This window comes from Rattus norvegicus, chromosome 3, assembly GCF_036323735.1.
Source record: "Rattus norvegicus strain BN/NHsdMcwi chromosome 3, GRCr8, whole genome shotgun sequence".
Classification (NCBI taxonomy): Eukaryota; Metazoa; Chordata; class Mammalia; order Rodentia; family Muridae; genus Rattus; species Rattus norvegicus.
Window position 1 is genome coordinate 165284541 of NC_086021.1, and position 19170 is coordinate 165303710.

A 19170-nucleotide genomic window follows, 5' to 3' on the forward strand; every position below is an offset into this window, starting at 1 on the left:
CTGGGGTAGGAGTGTCTGGGAACTGTGGGGTTTAAATCTCTAGTTCTCATTCATAAGGAGGAACCTTCTCCCCCAATCATGGAATGTTAGAAAGGAAAGGAAGGGCTGGAGAGATGGCTCAGTGGTTAAGAGCACTGACTGCTCTCCCAGAGGTCCTGAGTTCAATTCCCAGCAACCACATGGTGGCTCACAGCCATCTGTAATGAGATCTGATGCCCTCTTCTGGTGTGTTTGGAGACAGCGACAGTGTACTCATACACATAAAATAAATAAATCTTTAAAAAATTGAAATGTTGAAAGAAAAGGTAAATAGAAATTGAACTGAAAACTATTAAAGTAATTTGCTAAAGCCTTTATGATCTCATCAACATAGAGTCTAGAAAATTATCTCTTCCTAGAAAATGTGCATAGGCAGAGAGAATCTCCACTGCAGAGAGAGAATCTCTTATAAACATCACCTGTCAGTAAAAAAGCTGATGGCCAATGAGCTGAGGCAGGAAATAGGAGGTGAGACTCTGACAGGAAGAGAGAGGACCCTGGGAAGTAGAAAGAGACAAAAGAGGGAGATGGACTGGACTGAGAGATGTAGATGAACTCAGACGCTGAGGAGATGTTGAGAAAGAAGCAGCCAGGACTAGAGAGGTAACTAACCACATGGTAGGCACAGAATAGTTTAAATGGTTAAATAAGTTAAGAACTAGTCAGGGGATTATCCAAAGCTTATGACCTAGGCACTTAATAATAAATATTTAGTCTCAGAGTCATCTTTCTGAGAGCAGGATTGGGAAAGGAAAAAATTGGATATAATTTTTACATGCATATATTTTATATAATTAGGTAATTTATATGTATCCTTGAATCCACCCAGAAGAGCTCCAGATTAAATATTAGGTGTTATATATAATATATAAGATGTATATACATATATGTATATATAATTCTATTTTTCTGAATTTTGCAGATTGGAAAGTTGCTCCCCCCAAAGGTGCAAAGTTGGAAGGCTCTCAAATCCATCGTAAGTAGCTCTGTGAAGAGAGGAATTTTAAAATGCTATTCCAACGTTGTCATCATATCAGCCCTTCTTATTATAATTAGACTTATACTGCTCTTAGGAAAGGATCATAAATCATTAATTTCTTAGCTTCCAACACAAGTCCCCAATCTCAGTAAATATAAATATTGACGAAATGAAAAACAAGCATGGGTTCTATTCCATTCCTGAGAAGGCAGAACTTGAACATAATTCCCTGGCTTTTCTAGAGCTTTCCACACGTTTGGATTAGTGTACTAGTTAGAACTATCAGCCCAATGCATGTTGGGGTTTAAATCTCGGCCCGCATCCAGACAGAGCACACCAAACCAACATGGTTCCATGTGGAGAGGTTTAATGAGAGAAAAAGAGTAGGCGAGGGGAGGGTCAAAGGCCATGAGCATGTGGAGAGAAGGGGGGTGGGGTGGGAATAGAGAGAGAAGAGATAGGGAAGAGCAGGTAAGAGAAGAGAACAAAGAGCAAGAGAGAGCAAGAGGGAGGAGGCAAGCAGCCCCCTTTATAGTCAGGCACGGCTGGCTGTTGCCAGGCAACTCTGTGGGGCAGAGCATACCTGGCTGTTGCCAAGTACCTATGGGGATGGAGCTTAGACAGAATACCAACAATGCAGCCTACAATTAGCTGAAAAAGTCTCAGTTGAGTGTCTTGTCAGGCTGGCCTGTGGGCACATCTATGAGGGGTTGTCCTGATGGTTTTAATTCATGCAGGAAGACCTAGCCCACTATGGGTGGTCCCATTCCCCAGCCAGGTGGTTCTGGGCTGTATAAGAAAGTTAGCAAGGGACTGGAGAGATGACTTCTAAGTTAAGAGCAAAAACTACTTTTCCAGAGGACCTAAGTTCAAGTCCCAGCACCTACATAATACATAAAGTGACTTACAGCCCTATATAATTCCACCTCCAGGGTTCTCCAACTCCTCTGAGCTCTGTAGACACCTGTACTCACTTATGGGTTCATATGCATGTGCAAGAACACACACACACACACACACACACACACACACACACACACACACACACACACACACACATGCATATTATTAAAAATACTAACTTAAAGAAAAGTCAGCTAAGCAAGAACCAGAAAGTGAGCCAGTATTCCCCCATGGTTCCTGCCTTGAGCTTCTGCCCTGATTTCCATTATTGATGGATTGTGACCTGGAAGTGTAAGTCAAATTAACCCTTTCCTGCCCCAGTTGCTTTTGGGTCAGTGTTTTAGCACAGCAAAGGAAGGAAACTAGAGACATAGCATGTTAGGGACTGTGGAAAGGAAACCTGGGACGGCAGCAGCGGCTTCTTCTTCTTCTTCTTCTTCTTCTTCTTCTTCTTCTTCTTCTTCTTCTTCTTCTTCTTCTTCTTCTTCTTCTTCTTCTTCTTCTTCTTCTTCTCCTTCTCCTTCTCCTTCTCCTTCTCCTTCTCCTTCTCCTTCTCCTTCTCCTTCTCCTTCTTCTTTTCTTTTCTTTTCTTTCTTCCTCCTCCTCCTCCTCCTCCTCCTCCTCCTCCTCCTCCTCCTCCTCCCCCCCTCCTCCTCCCTCTCCTCCTCCTTCTGTTTTTTTTCTTTCAACTTGCTGGGTACCATAACTCACCTATAATCCCCTCGGCTGAGGGACCGGCATTGAGAGTTTGAGGCCAACCTGAGCTACATAGTGAGATCCTGTCTCAAAAAGATGCAGCAACAAAACACTTCTTATTTGGAAATAAATATAGATTCTTAGAAAGTTGTAAAAATGGTAGAGAGGTTGTATTTTTTTTTAATTGAGCAGTGTTTTAAAAGTTTATTTAGTTTTATCCCATGTGCTTTGGTATGAGGTGAGCCCTTAGAACTAGAGTTACAAACAGTTGTGAGTTGCCATGTTGGTGCTAGGAATTGAACCCAGATCCTCTGAAAGAGCATCTAGTGCCCTTAATCCCGGAGCCATTTCTCCAGCCCCAAGAGATTGTATTCCTTTGTTTGTTGGTTAGTTCCTTTTGTGGTTTTTGGTTTATCAAGACAGGCTTTCTCTGTGTAGCCCTAGGTGTCCTGGAACTCACTTTGTAGATCAGGCTGGCCTCAAACCTACAGAGATCTGCCTGCCTCTACCTCCTGAGTGCTGAGATTATTTTGTCTTTTTTTTTTCTTTTTTTTTGGAGCTGGGGACCGAACCCAGGGCCTTGCGCTCTCTAGGCCAGGGCTTTACCGCTGAGCTAAATCCCCAAGCCCCTAGTGCTGAGATTAGAAGTGTGCACCACCAACCAGCATGATGCTAATACAGTTCCCCAGTTGTAGCCTTGTTGGTCATCGTTTGAACCTGGAAGTCCCCCAGGGGCCATTCTTGGATGCTTGCTGCTCTGAAGGTTTGGCTTATGGAAGTGATTAGGGGCGGACCTTTGAAGGTCAGAGCCAGTTTAGGGTTCCTGTCCCCCACTTCTGCTTCTGACTGCAAGGACTGACAGCCTCAGCCACAGCTCTGCTTTGGTTTCCCCACTGTGATGGATGGAAACCTTTTGAAACTGTTACAGTGGGCTGGAGAGATGGCTCAGCGGTTAAGAGCACCTGACTGCTCTTCCAGAGGTCATGAGTTCAATTCCCAGCAACCACATGGTGGCTCACAACCATCTATAAAGAGATCTGGTGTATCTGAAGACAGCTACAGTGTACTCATATATAATAAATAAAATAAATATTTAAAAAAAAGAAACTGTTACAGTAATGTGATAATCTTGGAGTGCTTGACGTTCTTCAGGTGTTTAGTTTAGGCTTGTCTGACTTTGAGCAGTCAATGATCCCACAGTCCCTTAAGCTCAACGGAATTAAATGTCTGATTGTATATCACTACTTTTCAATCACAAAAGTATCATTGCTTTTGCATCACTGTGACCAACTATTAAGGACAACTGCAGGGAAAGAGTTGTTTTGGGTTGTGGTGCTAGGGCGGAACACATGGCGGAAGGAACAGAGGAGGGTAGGTGTGGGATGGGCTTCTTTAGTTCTTTCTGGCTAGGAAGCAGGAAGAGGCCAGGACAAAACATAGCCCCCTCCCCAACAACCCCTGCTTTTTCCTCTCAGACCCCACCTTCCACAGTTCTGCCATCTAATAATGCTACGATGTCATGGCTCCAAAGGGTCAATTTATTCTTCAGGATTCACTTGGATCAGAGCCCTCAGGATCTAACTGCCCTTAGGCCATTGCATACACATCCAGAGCTGAGCTCCTAAGCAGTTTTTGCTTTTTAAAGTAGTTATTGTTATCATTATCATTATCATCATCATCATCATCATCATCATTATTATTATTATTATTATATTTTTCAAATTTTCATGGGCCCAGGTGTTGTGCACACACCTTTAATCTTTGCACTTGAAGGCAGAGGTAGGATGGTCTCTATGTTTGAGGCCAGTCTGATCTACATCAATAGTTCTTTCTTGTCTCAGAAAAGAAGAAATTTATTGAGTATGGGTATTTTACCTGCAAGTTTGTTGGTGCACTGTGTGCTTACCTCTGGAAGCCAGAAGAGGGCATCAGATCCCCTGAAACTGGAGGTACTGATGTTTGAAAACCATCATATGGGTTCTGGGAATTGAACTCAGGGCTCTGGAGAGCAGCCTGTGTTAATTTTTAAGCTATCTCTCCAGCCCCTATTTTGATTATTTTAAATTATCTTTATGCATATGTGTAGACTGGGCATGTGTACACGAGTGCGGGTATCCTCAGAGGACAGAGGCAGGCATCAATCCCTTGATGGAGCCATCTCTCCAGCCCTTATCTTTAATTTCTAATAACTAATGATATTGCAAATATTTCCTTTTGCCATTCCCCCCCCCCTTTTTTTTATGTGCCCTAGGCATGAAACAGCTTTGGCCACCAAGCCAGGCATCAAGCTAGGATGAGCAAAGGCCTGTGTCTGCTCTGCCCCTGACTGACGTGAGAACACCAACAACAACCAGGTGTTTGCCCAGTGCCAGGGCCTCTGCAAGAGCAGTCAGTGCTCTTAACCAGAGCCATCTCTCCAGCCCGGCCATTCCCCTCTTTCGTATGGCAAAATGTTTGTTCAAATCCATTGTACAATTTTTAATGCTGGTAGTGTTTTTCTTGTTTAGTTTTTTTTTTAATTGTAATGATACATAGCATAAATGTCACCATTTTAGCCATTTGCCTAAGATAACCTCAAACTTGTCATGCTGGTCTTGAACTCATAATCTTCCTTCCCCAATTTAAGTGCTGGGCTATAGGGATGTGCCATCACTCTTGCCACTGTTTTGTTTATATGTTTGTTTTGGTTTTTTTTTGTTTTTTTAGATTTATTTATTTATTATATATAAGTACACTGTCGCTGTCTTCAGGCACACCAGAAGAGGGCATCAAATCTCATTACAGGTGGTTGTGAGCCACCATGTGGTTGCTGGGATTTGAACTCAGGACCTCTGGAAGAGCAGTCAGTGCTCTTAACCACTGAGCCATCTCTCCAGCCCTTTTTTTTTTTTTCTCTCTCTAATAAACATGAGGTTTACTGATAGGAACCAGTGCACTGGGGTCGACACTCATATCCCATACAGGGGCAGTGGAGTTCGACCTGTTTTTTTTTTTTTTTTTTCTTTTTTTAAGACAGGGTTTCTCTGTGTAGACTTAGCTGTCCTAGATCTCACTCTGTAGATGAGGCTGACCTCGAACTTAGAGATCTTCCTGCCTCTGCTTCCTGGGTGCTGGGATTAAAGGTGTGGGCCACTGTTGTCTGGCCTGCATTGTTTGTTTGCTTGCTTGTTTGCTTGTTTTTTGGGTTTGTTTTTTTGTTTTTTGTTTTTTTCGATAGGGGCTCTGTAGCCCAGGATGGTCTCAAGCTTGAGATTCTCTTGTCTCTACCTAATTGACCATTTTGGTCATTGGTTCTTTTGAGAAAGAGTCCCATGTTTCCCAGGTTAGCCTCAAACTTGTTTTGTAGTGGAGAATGACCTCACACTACAGAGCTTACCATCTTCGCCTCCTGAGTGCCAGGATCACAGGTGTGTGCTGGTGTACCCTGAAACTGTTATGAAGTGTCCATTCTGTGGCATCCAGTGCAGCCACACTACGGGGCACTAGCTGTGGTCTAGCTGTCTCCTAAGCTTCCTTTTTTTCCTCATCTAAAGGAACTGCCCCCTAAACAGTAACTCCCTTCTAAGTAAGGATTTTATTGCTGTGAAGAGACACCTTGAACATGGCAGCTCTTATGAAGGAAAACATTTAACTGGGGCTGGCATACAGGTTCAGAGGCTTAGCCATTATCACCACTGGGGGAAGCATGGTAGCACCCAGGCCGACATGGTTCTGGAGAAGGACGTTCTACATCTGGATCCACAGGCAGCAAGAGTGAAGTGTCTTGAGCTTTTGAGACCTCCAAGCCCATGCTCTAGTGACACGATTCCTTCAACAAGGCCACCCCTCCTAATGGTGCCACTCCCCGTGAGCCAAGCAGCCCAAACACATGAGTCTCTGGGGACCATTTCTATTTAAGCCATCACATTCCTCATTTGTGTTTTATGAGATGAATATATAAATGCATATGTATATATTTACAACCATTCTGTTCTCCTGAATTTTGCAGATTAAGGTGTCAGTGACACCGAAGACACATAGCTGGGCAGACATTAGAAAAGAAAGAGTAAGTGGTTCTGTTCTAATAATTGATTCACATGTCATGAGTGTATTAGTTGTTTTCACCCTTTGGTTATCGTGGGTAAAATTGCTGTGGTATTGGTGTTTGAATTTCCATTTCCAGTTGATTTATGTACCTTCAGGTGAAGCTGCTGGGTCAGAGAGTAGTTTTGTATTTAACTTTGTGAGAATCAATCATACCATTTTGCACAGTGGGTCCATCTCTGGGTGTTTGAGGTTAGCTTGGTCCACAGAGTAAGTTTCTGGACAGCCATGGCTACACAGAGAGACCCTGTCTTGAAAAAAGCAAATCCCCTATGAGGGGTAGGAGAGATGGCTCAATGGTTAAGATCACCAGATACTCTTCCAGAGGACCCAGGTTTGAGTCCCAACACCCACATGGTGTTTCACAACCACCTGAAAGTCCAGTTCCAGGGGACGTGATGCAGTCTTCAAGTCTCCTCTGTCACCAGGCTCACACAGACATACTTGACATAGACAGGCTTATGGTGGTTTAAATGAGAATGACCCCCAATCAATTCATGTGTCTGAGTGCCTGGTCCCTAGTTAACAGAACTGTTTGGGAAGGATTAGAGTATGGCCTTGTTGGAGGAGGTGTGTCACTAGGGGTAGGCTTTGAGGTTTCAAAAGCCCCTGCCAGGCCTAGTGTTGTCCTCTCTGGCTGCTGCCTGAGGATCAGGACGTAGCTCTGTGCTGCTTCTCCAGCGCCATGCCTAACTGCGGGCTACCACAGTCTCCACTGGGATGAGCATGGACTAACCCTTTGAAGCTGCAAATGAGCCCCTAATTAAATGTATTATTAAGTGTCCTTGGTCACGGTGTCTTTTCATTACTGTGGAATAGTAACTAAGACAGGGCAGAACACACTATACATAATTTTAAAAAAGCTCCCTAGGCGATTCCATTTTCTGCTTTTCTCCCCTCCTAAGTGCTGGAGATGGAACCTGCAGCTTGTGTATCTTAGGCAAATGTCTCATCACTCAGCTATAACACCCAACCGTGTGTGTGTGTGTGTGTGTGTGTGTGTGTGTGTGTGTGTGTGTGTGTGTACACATGCATCTGTAGGTACATGTAGCAATCCAAGGTTAACCCTGGGTGTCATCCCTCAGGAGCCATCCCTCTTGTTACTGTTTGTTGTGCCTAAGTATACTTCAGTGTACCATGCAGAGGCCAGAAGAGGGCATAAGATCTCCTGGAACTGGATTTGTAGACGGTTGTCAGCCACCATGTTGGGGCTTTATGGGAAATAAGCCCAGGTTCTCTGGACGAGCAGTCAGTGCTCTTAATCACTGAGCTGTCTCTCCAGTCACCCATCTTGTTTCTTGAGTCAAGTTCTTTTATTTGCCTGGAGCTCACTGTGTAGGCTAGGCTAGGTTGCCTGACCGCAGACCCCGAGGGTCCACTGTCTGTGCCCGGGACTGCTGGGACTGCTGTCATGTGTCACCATACCTGACTTCCTATGTAGGTGGATCAAGCTCAAGTCTCTGTGCTTGTTGGGCAAGCACTTGACTGAGCTCCCTTCATGAGCTCTTGGCTTCATCCGAATGCCACATTAAAAAAAAAAAAAAAACAATACATATTCTTATATCTCCCTCTTCTCTCTCTCACTCCCATAATCACTGACTACAGGATTTCTTGGCCCCTTCTGTGTTTTTTCTTTTGCAGATCTGTCTGGGAGTGGAATCCAGAGCCACCTACACTCCACGCCAAGCTCCTGTTACCTTCCTCCTTTATGTCTAGCTCCAGCTTCCTCTTTGCAGCCTTCTCCTCTGTCGTCAACAAGGCTCGTGTATGTTGTTTCTGAAGTGACTTGATTGTGTATGTTGTTTCTGAAGTGACTTGATTCGCTTCTCAAAAGCCACCCCTTTCATTTACCTCATCGGTGGACTGCTGTGTCTTTAGTGTTCGCGCTCTCTCCCTCTCCCTCCCCCCACCCCTAAGAAAGGGTTTCTCTGTATAATAGCCTTAGTTGTCCTGGAACTCGCTTTGTAGACCAGGCTGATCCTGAACTCAGATATCCAGCTGCCCTGTGAGTGAGTTGCTGGGATTAAAGGCATGTGCCACCACGCCGTCTTGATCTCGTTTTAAAACGGGCCAAGCCTTTTGAGCTTTTCGGTTGTTCATGATTAGTGTCTGTTTTCTGCTATTTATTTTCTCTTTCCTATTTTGTGTCTCTCACCTGACATCTTTCTTGTTTCTTGCATCCTTCTGGCTTTTTTTTTTATTATTATTTTGTAATGTTTCTTTTTTAACCATACTGTTCTTTTTGTATTTCTGTGTATGTGTGCAAGCCTGTATGAGTATATATGTACCTTGTACGTGCAAAGGCCAACAGAGGCCAAAAGAGGGTGTGGTATCTCCTGAAACTGGAGTTACAAGTTGTGAGCTGCCGTGTGGGTGCTGGGAACCAAAGCCAGGTCCCCAAGAGCAACAGCAGCAAGTGTTGTTATCTGCTGAGTCACGGCTCCAGTCCCACTGGAACTCCTGCAGATGAAGCTGTTATAGGCTCAGAGGGTGTAAGAGTAGTACAAAGAAAAGAGATCTGGGATTCCCACCTAGTTTTCCCCAATAGTAATAGCTTGTATAATATGATATAGTCCAGTAGTAAACCCAGGAAACAAGCATATAAGTCCACAGACCTTTTCTAATGATTTCTTAGTTTTCTGTGCATTTGTTTGGAACATGGTGTGTGCGAGTGTGTGTGTGTGTGTGTGTGTGTGTGTGTGTGTGTGTGTGTGTGTATAGTATACATAAGGTCTACTATGGCTCCTTTAGATGCCGTCTGAGCAGATGCTCGCCCAGGGCACACCTCTAGCTCTCCAGTCCACGCCTCTATTCTGGCTGTCTTTGCTATATCCAGTACTCTATCTCTCTAGTGGTTGGGGGTTGGCTGCAGAAACACCTAGAAAGAAAGGTGTATCCTGTGGTACTTGCAATCCCAGTTTTTTTTTTTAACTGAGGATCTTGATACAAAAACAAATTGGGGTAATAGCCATTGTCATGGGGAGTGCAGCTCCCTAGGACAGCATCGAACTGTAACTGCTGTCATTTTCTTCTCTGCTTTTAGGACACAGACTCATTGACTTTACCAGCTTTCGGCATTTTCTTGCAGTCGATCGAAGGATTCTGATTTGTACTGATTTGATGTGACTTCTGGCACAAAGCCATGGCCCACTCACTAGTGTCTCAAGTCTCAGAGTAACCCTGGCCTGAAGTGTTGAATGTCCTAATCTATAACTGGATGCCTTTTACTTTAAGACCGTTCAATGACTCTGGCAGTCATTTAGACACTCTGAGCCCCAAGTGTCTTTATACGGAGGGTTGAAACTAAGGCCCCTCATGGGTTGCAAGCACAGTGCCCATGACAGTTCATTAAATATTAAAGATTCTCATATTGTACCATTGCCTTCCCTTCCCTCCAGCATGTTTGCTTGTACAATCAATAACTTCTCAGAATAAGGTTTTCTTGGAACCAGGCTTCCGGCAGCTGTTGGCGGGGTGTGAGGAATAAGAAGCTTCCCACTGAAGGAAGCTGTTTGTTTCCATTCTGATTGATAGGGGAAGATGGTCCTCCCCCATGAAAGGCAAAAGGCCCACTTGTGCCATTTGCCAATTTTGGAACCATGAGGAGAAATAGGATGTGTCATAACTGGCAGGTCCACATGGCAGAAGTGAGTCAGGCCTCAGGCTGGGAGAAGATTTGAGAGAGCAGGCACTGAAGAAGCAGTAGGCATAGGATAGGCTTTTGAGGAATGGTAGTCTCTCTGCACCTCTCAGATTCACCACTTGACAGAAAGAAGATCCAGAGTTGCTCAGAACTGAATTATGATCCCTGCTCTATAGCCTTCCACCCCTGGGTGAGCTCTGAGATGACGTTCTTACCCATTCTTTCTGGAAGGGAGAGGAAGAAAAAAAAAAAAACAAAAACGGTAGAACAGCAAAGGATAGTAAAACTTCCTTTTTCACCTACCCTCAGGGGGACACCCACATAGGTGCTAATGTCACTGCTCTTTACAGAGGAGAAAAACAGTGCAACAAACTGCCTTACATGTAATGGTCACATGACTAGCAGACAGTGTGCACATGGGGCAGGAAGCTTCCCCTGCCTTGGACTCCTTTGTAAACTTTGTAAACCCTCAAGGCAGAGAGGTGGCCAGACCACCTCTGGAGGAGCTCCAGCAGCCAGGCCCCTTCCCCAGGCCTCCCTGTCAGAACAGCAATTTCAGCCTCTGTAACTGCCACAAAGGCCATCTCTAGCCCCTCAACAGACCCTTCCCCAGGTTATTGAGAAAGATCCACCCCCACCCCCCTACCCCCATAAACCCTATATATAAGTACTGCGTGCTGTCCAATTCCCTGTTGTCTGCTGCCTCCCAGGAGCATAGCCAGTTGTTCCTGGATTGCTCCTTCCTCACCCTGGACCCTCCAATAAACCTCTCACAAGATTTGCTGCCTGGTGTGACTCTCCCAGAAGTTGAGAAACAATGATGAGAAGTGAAGAGAAAGAGAGAGGCTGAGGCTCCTGAACTCCCCAGCTCGGCCACGGATACCCTCCCGGAAGCTGCAGAGACTTCCTCTCAGCGCTGTGTGGGGAGCTCTCCTGCCTCAGGATCCCCTTTCGTTGGGATGCCTTCTCCTCTCAGCTGTGTGGTTTCTGGGCTTCCCAGAAAGGCCAACACATCTTTCTTCCTCTCTCCCTCCCTCTTTCCTTCTCTTCCCTCGTTCCCTCCCTCCCTTCCTTCCTCTCCCTGCTTTTTAGTTTTTTTTTTTTTTTTGAGACAGGTTTCTCTGTGTAGCCTTGGCTGTTCTGGAACTCACTCTGTAGACCAGGCTAACCTTGAACTCAGTCGCCTGCCTCCTGAGTGCAGGAGGTGGCATGCACCACCGCTGAGACTTTTTAACCTCCGTAATTATTTAAAAATATGAATAGTTCATAACAAAACGAACAGAATATAAACAGGTTATTCAAGAAAACACATAGATACGTGAAATGATTATTTCTTGGGCAGTGAATCTAGGACTCAGGCTTCAAACACTGAGACATACCCAAGCTCCTGTGTTGACTAAATTAATTTGAAAGCAAATTGCATATTTAGAAAAAGAATCCTATTGCCTTTTTTTTTGTTTAGATTTTAAAACTTTTTACGTACATTGGTATTTTGCTTTCATGTCTCTGTGAGAGAGTCAGAGCCACTGGAACTGGAGTTACAAACAGGCATGAGCTGCCATGTGGGTGCTGGGACTTGACCTCGGATCCTCTGGAAGAGCAGTCAATGCTCTTAACTGCAGAATCATCTCTCTAGCTCGAACATTGACTTTTTAAAGCATTTTTTTTCTTTAATTTTTTTTTCCTTTTGCACCCAGGAGGCAGAGGCAGGTAGATTTCTGTGAGCTCAAGGCCAGCCTCGTCTACATAATGAGACCTTGTCTCAATAAATAAATGAACAAACAAATAAAACAGAGGGCTGGAAAGATGGATCAATGGTTCAAAACACTAGGACTCTAACAGAGGTCCCGAGTTCAGTTCCCAGCTCTCACATGGTGGCTCAGAACCATCATATAGCAGTAGACCCATGGGATCTTACACCCTCTTCTGGTTTGCAGATGAACGTGCAGACGAAATATCCCTGCACATAAATATATAAACAAAATGAATCCCAAAACAAAACATTAAGAAGTTACCATTGTACATATATGCACCTGTATGTGTATGTACATGATATGGAAGGAGAATGGCTCATGGCATGTGGTGGTGTAGTGGGTCAGAGGACAACTTTGTGGAGTTTCACCTCCCTGAACCTTTGTGGGTTCCTAGAATTGGATCCAGGTCACCAGGCTTTCTGGCCAAGTACACTTTACCTTCTGATCCAACTGACTAGCTGACAGATTGCAGATTTTTATGAAAGATAAAGATAAAGACGTTAGCTGTGTGGTAGTGGTGCACACCTTTAATCCTGACAATCAGGAGGTAGAGGCAGGCAAAATTCAGAGTTCGAAACCAGCCTATATAGAGCAAGTTCCAGGGCAGCCAGGGCTACACAGAGAAGTTCTGTCTGGAAAAAAACCCAATCAACCTATCAATCTGTGTAACCAGAGTGTCCTCATAGTAGTGAAAACATGCTAAGGTGTACTCAGTGGATAGGGCACTTGTCTAGTGTGCAGGAGACCCTGGGTTAGATCCCTAGAGCACCATAAACTAGGACTGGTGGCACACACCTGTAATCCAAGCACTCAGGAGGTAGAGATAGGAGGATTCAAAGTTCAAGGTCCAGCCTGGGCTACATGAAACCCTGCTTAGAAAAAAACATAAAGGAAGAAAATGCTAAATTCATTAAAATCATGTACACTATAAATAAGGCTTTATTTGCCTCTTAAAATATCTTCTTATGATTATTATTACTTTTTATTTTTATTTTTGAGATAGGCTGGCCTGGAACTCCCTGTGAGGTAGAACATGACCTTGAACTCCTGACCCTCCTTTGTTTACCTTTCAAGTGTGTATGTGGCACGGGGTGAGTGGGAGTGGAAAGGTTCCTCAGTGGCTAAGAGCACTGACTACTCTTCTAAAGATTCCAAGCACCTACAGGAGAGCTCACAACCATCTGTAATTCCAGTCCTATAGCATCTTCTGGCTTCTATAGGCACCAGACACATACACAACATTCAGGAAAAACACCCACACATATAAAATAAATAAAAACTTTAAAGTATGTTGTACAGGCTAGGTGTGGTATTGTGTGCCTTTAATCCTAGCATTTGGGAGGTAGAGTGAGATAGGTCTCTGTAAGTCTGAGGCCAGCCTGATCTACATAGCAAGTTCTAGGATAGTTGGGTCTATACAATGAGACCCATTCTTTAAAAAAAAATATGTTGGAGTGGGTGCATTTGTGTGTACATGTGTGCAGAGGTCATAGGTCAACTGAAGGTATTGTTCCTGAAGCAGTATTCACTTTGGGGTGTGTGTGTGTGTGTGTGTGTGTGTGTGTGTGTGTGTATCTGTGTGTCTGTGTGTCTGTGTGTGTGACACGGACTTTCACTGGCCTGGAATGTGCCAAGTTGGCTGACCAGTGAGGCCCAGGATCTGCCTATCTGCCCTCCTCTTTGCTGGTCTGACCAGCGTGTGCCAGCACATCTGCCTTTTTATATGGTTCCTAGAGGTTATTCCTCAGGCCTGTGTGTGTCTCAGCCTTTACTGAGTGTCTCTCCAGGCCTTTGTAGTTTGCCGTCATGGACTCGAAGGCTCACTCAACGTCCCTTGAATTTTTCTTCTAAATTTTACAATCCTAAAACATCCCCATTCCTTTTTCCTCGAAAGATTGACTTCGTGAAGACATGAAGGTCTTACTTGACTTTTAGATTGTTAAAGTCTGGACTTCTTCACTGTCCTACATACGTATCTGCTTGGCTAGTAGATGATGTCCGTCCTGACTCCCAAATTCAGTCTGGGATGGATGGCGTGTTTGCCCTCAGTCCAGTTCCACATCCCCAGAGAAATGACAGGTGGCTCAGATTAGGTATTAGCGTCCTATCGTTGATGTAACACAGCACCACCATTTAACATTTAGAGGCATCTCATATTTATTTGTGTGTATATGCTCCTACACATGCATGACTTGTTGCCCATGTGGAGCTCAGAGGATAAGTCTCCTTTCACCCTGTAGGTTCCGGGTGTTAAGTTTAAATCTTTGAGTTTGTCATCAAGTGTCTTTAGTCACTGAGCTGCCATTTTTTTTTTTTCCTTTTTTTTCGGAGCTGGGGACCAAACCCAGGGCCTTGTGCTTTCGAGGCAAGCGCTCTACCACTGAGCTAAATCCCCAGCCCCACTGAGCTGCCTTTTTTTTTTTTCCTTTTTTTCGGAGCTGGGGACCGAACCCAGGGCCTTGCGCTTCCTAGGTAAGCACTCTACCACTGAGCTAAATCCCCAGCCCCTGAGCTGCCATCTTGACAGCCCCCAAATCACTATTATTTAATGGCTTAAAATTATGCAGCTGTATTAGCCTTCATTACAGCACAAGTCTTCTTGAACTAACATTATGGCGTTAGAAGTTGGGAACAGAGCTCTGTGGTGGAGTCCTTACTAGCATACGGAAGACCATAAATGTAATCAGTAAATGAGTGGGCAGTCACCACACCAATAGATAAACAATTAAAATAAGAATGGCTGTCAGTGGGTTGGGGATTTAGCTCAGTGGTAGAGCGCTTGCCTAGGAAGCACAAGGCCCTGGGTTCGGTCCCCAGCTCCGGGGGGGGGGGGGGGGGGGCGGAGAATGGCTGTCAGTGCCTTCCTTTTGAAAGCCTGGAGAGACACTCAGCCTAGAGAATCCATGGCCTTGTCCGTCTCTGCTTCCCCCGGCCATTCATTCACACACTCTCATCCAGGCACGCACACTCGCGCACACACACAGAGTTACTTATGTTCTTTATTTTTCCACAAAAGTTAAAAAGCTCAGTGCACTGGCAAATGTTTATCAATTGGCTCCCAGTGGGGAGAATGCCCCAAATGTCATCTGTACTAGCCCAGGCTGGTTTAAACCTACTAACAAAATTTCAACTGGTTTTCAAACCCCTTGAGAGAGTGGCGTTGTAGCTGAGCCCTGTCTAGCATGCTCAAGGTACTATGTTCCACCCCCAGTACCTCCAAACCAGCACCACAGCCCTCCAGGATCCCAGACCTCCCCCTAAAACAAGACTTGTGACTGTGTAAGCACTGTTCTAACACACTGCATTTCAGCCCCGAGGGCAGATGGCTTCCACTGACCCGGTTCACTCTGCTTCCAGGGACTGTACCAGCTCACTGTGGCCATCATCTTGATGAGTCGGGTGTGTAAGATGTTCCGTCAAGGCCTCAGGGGATTCCGGGAATATCAGATCATTGAGCCTGCTCAAAAGAAGCATCCTACCTTCTCCTTCTGGGATGTAAGTCGCCCAGCTAAGAAAGGGTGCTGGGATTTAACCGGTACAGCACATCTCCCAGCCCTCACTCAAAGCCAACTGTGGGGAAAAAACCAAGGGAAAGCAGGTGTTCGAAATCTACGTGTTTTGTTCATCCCCGCCTCACATTGGGTAAGAGGGGACCTCATCAAGCAAGTAGGCTGCCTAAGAATGAACCCTGAATTAGACAGCCTTTCATGGCCTGTCATGGGAGTGCTGGCTGGGGCAGGTCTCTGGTGCAGAATGGTGGCAGCTCTGAATTTAGGGCAGATAGAGAGTAGGGGAGGAAACGGGGCCTCCTGTCCAGATTCTCCTGCCAGAGTTTGCTGCTGCTCTTCCTCCTCCTCTTCCTTTTCTTCCTCTTCCTCCCCCCACTACCCATCCCCTCCTCTTCCTCCTCCTCTTCCTCCTCCTCCTCCTCCTCCAGGAAGCATTGGCCAGAGGTGTTCTGCTTATACATGTCTGTCCACGTGAACCGAAACTCCAGCAGTGAGAGAGGCGTGGTACACTTTCTAACTGTAATCACAGCAGCCTGAAGGAGTCAGGGGCCACAACAGAACCAGGATTTTTTTTTTTTTTTTTGAGTGTTTAAGTTGTGTGTACTCGCCATTTTCTTTTTCTTTTCTTTCTTTTTTTTTTTTTTTTTTCTTTTTTTCGGAGCTGGGGACCAAACCCAGGGCCTTGCGCTTGGTAGGCAAGCGTACTCGCCATTTTCTATCTTCACTAAAGAAAGGGGACATTTCCAGGGCCCTGTTTGCTGTGAGGACCCTATTTTCAAGGTAAAGAAGGTCTCAGCCTAAAATACCTCATCTCAACAGTAAATCACAAGCCCCTTTTGTCTTAGAGATGGCGATTGGTTGTCCACTGTCTCGCGTTTGTATCGCTGTGATAAGATACAATGATCGGGGCTGGGGATTTAGCTCAGTGGTAGAGCGCTTACCTAGGAAGCGCAAGGCCCTGGGTTCGGTCCCCAGCTCCGAAAAAAAGAACCAAAAAAAAAAAAAAAAAGATACAATGATCAAGGCAACTGACCGAGGATTTATCTGCGGCTTAAGTTAGACCGTATAACCATCATGGCAGAGAGCGTTGCATCAGACAGGCAGGCCTAGTGCTGGAGCAGGAGCCCAGAGCTCATCTCTGATCCTCAAGCAGGAAGCTGAGATAGAGCCCTGGAAATCTCAGGAGTCTTTCTGAAACTTCAAAGCCTGCCCCCAGGGACACATCCCCTCCAACAAGGCCACACCTCCTAACCCTTCCCAAACAGTCCACCAACTGGGGACCAAGTATTCAAATATGTGAGTCTCCTGGGAGCATTCTCATCCCAACTGCTGTGCTCCCCATTCTGCTAGTCTGTTCCCAGCTCAGTATGCAGACCAGCCATAACCATTTTCCTCTTGGGCCATGAGTGATTAGACCCAACCCTCTGCCTTCTGCAGCTAACATCTTGTTCCAAGAACTTTCCCAGAACGAGTTCTACAGGACAGAGGCTGAAGAGAGGGAAAGAGGGAGATAGGAAGGTGGACTTCCACTCCCCTTCTTTTCGAGACAGTTATCTAGTTAGTAAATTAAGCTTTAGCAGGAGGTAGGACCAATGTAATGGCTGGAGAGGCAGGACTCTCCTATCCTAGAGACATCCCAAAGCATTCATGCTCTGATAGCACTGCTCAAAGCCCACAGGTCTTCAACTGGCCCAATGGGATGTGGGAGAGATAGGCCAGAACTGTAGTCTATGATGCTTGGCTTTGTTTTCAGGAAGGATGCCCTGTCTCACAGGGGCTTATACATAGGCAATGGGGAACACATGATCCAGAGGGAGGGATGACATCAGGGGAGTGTGAAGTCAAACCTCACCACAGTGCCCAGTCAGAGTGGCCTCCAGTAAAGAAGAAACTTTGCAATGGCAATAGGGGGTCATGTGGCTGTCAACTGGAGAGCGGAGCTGGAACTTGGGGGCCAGGTGGAGGCTAGTTTTTCATGGACTATGAGAATCTGTATTTCCGAGCACCTCTCTCTCCCATTGTGAGCTTCCCTGAGGAGCACCACTTGAATCGAGAAATGAGAAGGTGATGAGGTGAAGGCATTGTTGTGTAAATTTTTCCCGGGAGGATCCCAACCAATGTCCACCCACTCCAGATAGGACACCAACAACGGAGCAAAGTACTGATTCCATTCAAGGAAGGGTAGCTTGGAGAACCATTGAGTTTATTGTGCTTACTTACAGAGGCACAAGTGAGGGGCCATATGGGAGCATAGGTATATACCCCTCAACAGCTGCCCCATTGGAAAGCCCCACCCCAGCATGGATGGCAACTCCCTCATAGCCAGGTAGATGGAGCCCCCTCCACAGTCTCTCTGCTCTGGTACCCTGGAGACCATGTGCAGGTGGAAGAGAAGGCTTTCAGTTGGCAGTGAGGTACAGGTGGGGAGCTGAGAGCTGTGAGGGTCTAAAGATCCTCTCTGTGCTTGCCCCCCCTTTCTCTGAGGGACCCCCACAGGCCCAATCTTGAGGGTCTCTGGTGAGTAGTCACAGCTGTTTTCAGGAGGTGGAAAAGACAGCACGTCACAGCGGGCGAGGCATCAGGTATCTGGCCAGAGACCAGCACCCTGGCCACGCACTGGCTTGGCCACTTTCTATGTGGCTGGCTGCTGGGATGTGGGGGTGAGGAGGGCTTCTCTGGCAAGGTGCTGACAGGGTGGCCTGCAGAGGAGTGAACCAGGCAGTGGTCAGGAACATCTTGCAGCTCTGACTGACTAGCAATCAGGCCCTTCTTTATGAGAGCTTTCATGGGATAAAGACAGACCAATGATTATCTGTTTTAGTGTTTGAGTTTTCATTGCCTCTCCAGGGTTACAGTTGAGTCACAATTAGAAAATACAAGGAGAACAGATTTTATTTTTATTATCAGATTTACATTTTTATGTAAAGAGTATCTCCTCCAAAGCAGACACATTGATTATATGACAGCCTGGCTTCTAGGCTGGCAGAATTTGAGTTTTAAAGTACTCCAGACAAACAGAAACTATCTGGACGGGTCTTTTTATGAATAGCAAGTATTAATACCCGATTTCTTTTGCTGTTCGTCATCTGTGCTATAAAGTAGAAGTTTATTTTAGTGACCCTATTTTGTTTCCCGAGTTCTTTTCTGCCAGGGATGTACCCTGTATGATGCCCTGTCTTTAAACTACATATGCAGGGAACTCTGAGTATTATAAAAGGGGACCTGGAATCTGTAACCTAGTCTCAGTTGTTTCTGTTTACCCTGCACCAATTATACTGTTTTTGTTTCGGGGCAGACAAGATTATTTCTGGAGTAATGGTCTCATTTAGGAGTTCCCAGCTTACTAGTGTTGTCTCTGCCTAATGATCTCCAGGGCATAAAGACTTGATACAACCTGATGTCTCATGTCCTCTCATTAGGGCCAGATAAAGTTAGAAGCAGAAGTTTAAGTAAGTTTAAGACTTTTCCTAGAAAGACTCGGACACAATTTTCTTGGGAAAAGACATAAAGTGAATCATAATGCAGAGACCAAAAGCCAAACGTGAGCGACAGAAGGACAGCGGT

General features: G+C 45.5%; 1 protein-coding gene and 1 non-coding gene across 7 annotated transcripts in view; one reads left to right on the plus strand and one right to left on the minus strand.

The window, feature by feature from the left end:
* The window catches only part of Cnbd2 (cyclic nucleotide binding domain containing 2), a 78426-nt gene that overhangs the window by 5384 nt on the left and 53872 nt on the right, over positions 1-19170 (plus strand). For 4 of the 6 annotated variants that reach the window (XM_063283375.1, NM_001304368.1, XM_039104613.2 and 1 more), the window contains exons 2-4: positions 962-1015; positions 6606-6662; positions 15455-15592. In XM_063283375.1, the coding sequence (XP_063139445.1) occupies positions 15488-15592 (105 nt within the window). In that variant the 5' untranslated portion in view covers positions 962-1015; positions 6606-6662; positions 15455-15487. Of the gene's footprint in view, positions 1-961; positions 1016-6605; positions 6663-8347; positions 8466-15454; positions 15740-19170 lie in introns of those variants that run through there. The other 2 variants (XM_063283374.1, XM_008762320.4) reach the window with 2 other exon arrangements.
* LOC120102024 (small nucleolar RNA SNORA48) lies at positions 4856-4994 on the minus strand. The gene has a single exon (XR_005503066.1). It is a non-coding gene; the product is annotated as a small nucleolar RNA SNORA48 (small nucleolar RNA).